At 38.0% G+C, this 4,771-nt stretch overlaps 1 protein-coding gene across 6 annotated transcripts in view; it reads left to right on the forward strand.

Moving 5' to 3' along the window:
* The first annotated feature begins 2,039 nt into the window (after nucleotides 1-2,039).
* The window catches only part of LOC111436682 (RNA-binding protein 24), a 6,060-nt gene continuing 3,328 nt past the window's right edge, over nucleotides 2,040-4,771 (forward strand). The window contains exons 1-4 of one of the 6 annotated variants that reach the window (XM_023074413.1): nucleotides 2,040-2,450; nucleotides 2,535-2,667; nucleotides 3,240-3,378; nucleotides 3,648-3,684. In XM_023074413.1, the coding sequence (XP_022930181.1) occupies nucleotides 2,268-2,450; nucleotides 2,535-2,667; nucleotides 3,240-3,378; nucleotides 3,648-3,684 (492 nt within the window). In that variant the 5' untranslated portion in view covers nucleotides 2,040-2,267. Of the gene's footprint in view, nucleotides 2,451-2,534; nucleotides 2,668-3,215; nucleotides 3,379-3,647; nucleotides 3,685-4,771 lie in introns of all 6 variants that reach the window. The other 5 variants (XM_023074414.1, XM_023074415.1, XM_023074410.1 and 2 more) reach the window with 5 other exon arrangements.

Genomic DNA, 4,771 nt, shown 5'->3' on the forward strand with positions numbered 1-4,771 from the left:
TTTTTTTTTTTTTTTTTTTTGGTCTGTCTGTCTGTCACTTAACTCACGTTGGAATCCCGTTCCGTTTCTTTTAACACCCTTCCCCGTTCCGTTGTGTTCCGTACCACCCACTATCTATGACACCAAGCTGTCTATATCTCCATTCTGTGTACAGCTAAGCTATGACCATGAAATGGTATTTTCGGTAATTAACTCCAAAGTCAGGGGTATTTCCATATTCTCTGTCTTCTCACACCCTTAAAATAGTCGAAAGGACAGCGATGACGGACATAATAATACACCCTCTCCCTTCTGACACACCCACGTCCATCATGGCGCGTGCACCCCTTCCCCTCTTTCTTTCTCAATTATACCCACCATTCCTCACGCGCCCCACCATCGCGCGTGTAATTCCCTACCTATTCTAAATTAAACCCTAAATATACTATATCCTAGTATCACTTTCTTACATATTTATTATTTTACCCTTAATTAAATAATTAAAAAAAACGCATAAAATACAACCGTTAACAAATTTCAACTCAATTTTATTTTTTTCAAAGCAACAAGTATATATTATTCTTTGCTTATTGAGAATAAATTATTAATCAAATAAGTAAGGTTAATAAATTGAAAAAAAAAATGGAAAAAAATGGAGAATGCACCTCTTTTGTAACAAATACTCACACTACAAAAATTACAAAACACTAGATAGAAAATTATTACATTTTGTTTTCTCGAGATAAAAAACTTGGTGAGATAGAGTAATAATTACAACATAAGTCATATTCTATCTTGTGAGATAGCACATCGGTTGGGAGGAGAACGAAACATTTTTTTTTATAAGAGTGTGAAAAACTCTCTTTAGTAGACACATTATAAAAAACCTTGAGGGAAAGCCCAAATAGGATAATGTCTACTATTAGTGGGCTTAGACCATTACAAATGGTATCAGAGATAGATACCAAGCGATGTGTCAGCGAGGAGGTTGAGTTCCGAAGAGGGTGGACACGAGGTATGCCAGCAAGGACGTTGGGCCCTAAAGAGAGGTGGATTGCGGGGTCCCATATTGATAGGAGAAGAGAATGAATGCCAGCGAGAACACTAGGCTCTGAAGGGAGGTGAATTGTGAGATCCCACATCAGTTGGGGAGGAAATCGAAACATTTTTTATAAGGGTGTGAAAACTTCTCTTTAGTAGACACGTTTTAAAACCTTGAGGGAAAATCCAAAGAGGACAATATCTGCTATCAGTGGGTTTAGACCTTTACAAATGGTATTAAAGCCAGACACCAAACGATGTGCCAACGAGGAGGCTGAGCCCCGAAGGAGGTGGACACGAGGCAGTGTGCTAGTAAGGACATTGGACCCTAAAGAGAGATAGATTGGGGGGTTCCATATCAATAGAAGGAGGGAATGAATGCTAGTGAGGACGCTAGGTCCGAAGGGGGATAGATTGTGAAATCTCACATTAGTTGGGGAGGAGAAGGAAACATTTTTTATAAGGGTGTGGAAACCTCTCCCTAGCATACGTGTTTTAAAAATCTAGAGGGAAATCCCAAAGAGAACAATATCTACTAGTTGTGGATTTGGGCCATTACATATCTGATCTGATCTTCTATATTTCACATCAATTGGGGAGGAGAACGAAACATTTTAGGGTGTGAAAACTTCTCCCTAGCATACGCGTTTTAAAAATCTAAATGGAAATCTCAAAGAGAACAATATCTTCTATCTATGGATTTGGGCTGTTACATATCTGATCTGATCTTCTATATTTATTTGGGTATTTACTGCATAAGTCATCTTCTAATGAGCTCATCCAGATATCGAGTTAACCCTAACGGGTCGAGACGATATTTTAATATTAAATTGATATAATAAAGTTAAAAGAAATATATATATAAAAAAAAAAAGGAAGAAAAAAATAGTATTGCTCCTCTTGGCATTGCCTCCTTGGTGGGCTCTCCTCTCTCTATATAATTTGACGTCCGTATTATAAGAGGGTCTTTCCTGCCTCCCTTTAACCCCAAAAATAATTATAGTAATATATTTTTTATTTTATTTTATTTTTTATTTATAATTTGTTGCTGTCAAAGTTTTTCTTTCCCTTCCCTCCTTCCCTCACTTTCTCCTTTGTTCTCATCTCTGACCTAATTCTCTTCTTCTTCTTCCTCTTCACAAACAAAAACTTGAAGGATTTTGTTGGGTTTTGAAGATCAAACAACTTTTGTTTTGAAAATCAAAGAATTTTTGTTTCGAAGATCGAAGAATTTGGTGTTGAAGATCATGACTCCATCTAACATGGCAAGCCAATTTGGTGATACCACTTACACCAAGGTTTTCGTGGGTGGCTTGGCTTGGGAGACCCAAAAAGACACCATGAAGAATTACTTTGAGCAATTTGGTGATATCTTGGAAGCTGTTGTTATTACCGACAAGGCCACCGGACGATCCAAAGGCTATGGATTTGTAATCATTTTCTTCTAATTTCTCCATCTTGTTGTTCGTGTTCTTGTTCTTCTTCCATTTACTCTTTTCCTTTTTCGCTTTTAGGTTACTTTTCGGGAACCCGACGCTGCCATGAGAGCTTGTGTCGATGCGGCGCCGGTCATCGATGGTCGGAGAGCCAATTGCAATCTTGCTTCTCTCGGTGTTCAGAGATCTAAACCCTCCACGCCTAAGCACGGTATATTCACGTTTCTATACTCAGATCTATTGATTTTGATATTGCATGATATTGTCTACTTTGAATATAAAGCTCTCGTGACTTTACTTTTAGTTTTATCGAGATAGTGTTTGTTACTGTGAGATCTCACATCAGTTGGAGAGGTGAACGAAACACCCTTTATTAGGGTGTGGAAACCTCTCCCTAGCAGACACGTTTTAAATACCATGAGGGTAAGCCCAAAAGGGAAAGCCCAAAGAGAACAGTATTTGCTAGCGGTGACTTTAAATACCCTTTATAAGGACAGGGAAATCTCTCTCTAGCAGATGTGTTTTAAAAATCTTGAAGGTAAACCCGAAAGGGAAAGCCCGAGATAGTGTCTGTTATTGTAAGATCTCACACTCTCAATAAGAGTTTGAAAACCTTTCTCTAGTAGACGCGTTTTAAAAGCCTCGAGGGTAAACTAAAAAAAAACAATATCTGCTAGCGGTGAGCTTAGATCGTTACAGTAACTTGTATACTTACGATAATTTAGATGTTTGTTTAAGTGTTTGATTTTGTGTTTAAAGAGAAAAAGAAATGGGAATTAACAGGAGGAGGAGGAGGAAGAAACTTTAGGGTATTGAGCTCTTTCCAGACTGGATTTGGAGGGAATGTTGGCTCAGCTTTTCATTCAACACCAACTTTCCCTCATTATGCTATCCACCAAGGGATCCCTTACAATCTCTATGGGTACTCTTTCTCTCTCTCTCTCTCTCTCCTTTTCTCTCTCTACAACGTGACTTGCCAACTCATATATTCACTTTAATTTATGACTAAGAATAAAGTTTTTATTTTTGCTTCATAATTACTCTAAATTAATTGATATCATTTCCTATATTCATATAATGCATTAAATTCTCCTTTCCTTTTGTTCTTTCCATTCCTTTGTATTAATGCATGCATGGGATTGCATGGATTTGTGAATAATTGGGTAATTGTTATTATCGTTGCTTGTTTAGGTACTCTTCGTACTCGCCCGACTACGCTTACCCTACGGTTCGTACAAACCTTTCTTGTTCTTCAGATTATTTTCAGTTTTGAGTATCATTGTTAGGAATGACGACTCTCCACAGTGGTATGATATTGTCCACTTTGAGCTTAAGCTCTCGTGGGTTTGTTTTGGACTTTCTAAAGACCTCGTATCGATGGAGATATATTCCTTACGTATAAATCCATGATCAATTTTGTGAGATCCCACATCGATTGGGGAGGAAAACGAAACACCGTTTATAAGGGTGTGGAAACCTTTCCTTAGCATACGTGTTTTAAAAACCTTGAGGGAAAACCCTAAGAGAAAAATATCTGCTAGCGGTGTGCTTGAGCTGTTATAAATGGTATCAAAGCCAGACACTGAACGATGTGCCAGCAAAGAGGCTGAGCTCCTAAGGGGTGGACACTAGGCAATTTGTTAGCAAGAATGCTGGCCCTAAAGGGGGGTTGATTGAATGGGTCCTACATTGATTGGAGAAGGGGATGAGTGTCAGAGAGAACGTTGGGCCCCGAAGGTCCCACATTGATTGGAGAAGGGAATGGGTGCCAGCGAGGACATTGGGTCCGGAAAGGGTGGATTGTGAGATCCCACATTGGTTGGGGAGTTGAACGAGACACCCTTTATAAGGGTGTAGAAACCATTTCTTATCAAACCCGTTTTCAAAACCTTAAGGGAAAACCCAAAAGGAAAATTTCAAAGAGAACAATATTTGCTAGCGGTGTGCTTGAACCGTTACAATTCCTTAAATTATCCAACGTGAGATTGCATCCCGACAATCTTTAACCATCATGAAATTCACAAAGAATAGTTGAAGTAATGGAATGGAATAAATATTTAAGAAGAAAAAAGAAACAAAAAAAATTAAAAGGGTTTTGAACAAGGACGGTAAAATTTTAATATTCCTTAGGGTGGAAGAATCTGTGTCATTGCGTGGTGGTCAAACTGTTGAAAAAGTGAAAGTTAAAAGAGACCAAATCAGTGCTTCCTTCTCTTGTCGTTTGACCCGACAGTTTTTGTTTCTACATTTATTATTTTGTAACAGTAAATCACTTTTTTTACAGTTTTTTTTTTTTTTTTTTTTTTTTTTGGTTT

The sequence above is a fragment of the Cucurbita moschata genome, unplaced genomic scaffold (assembly GCF_002738365.1).
Source record: "Cucurbita moschata cultivar Rifu unplaced genomic scaffold, Cmos_1.0 Cmo_Scf00058, whole genome shotgun sequence".
In the NCBI taxonomy this organism is placed as follows: Eukaryota; Viridiplantae; Streptophyta; class Magnoliopsida; order Cucurbitales; family Cucurbitaceae; genus Cucurbita; species Cucurbita moschata.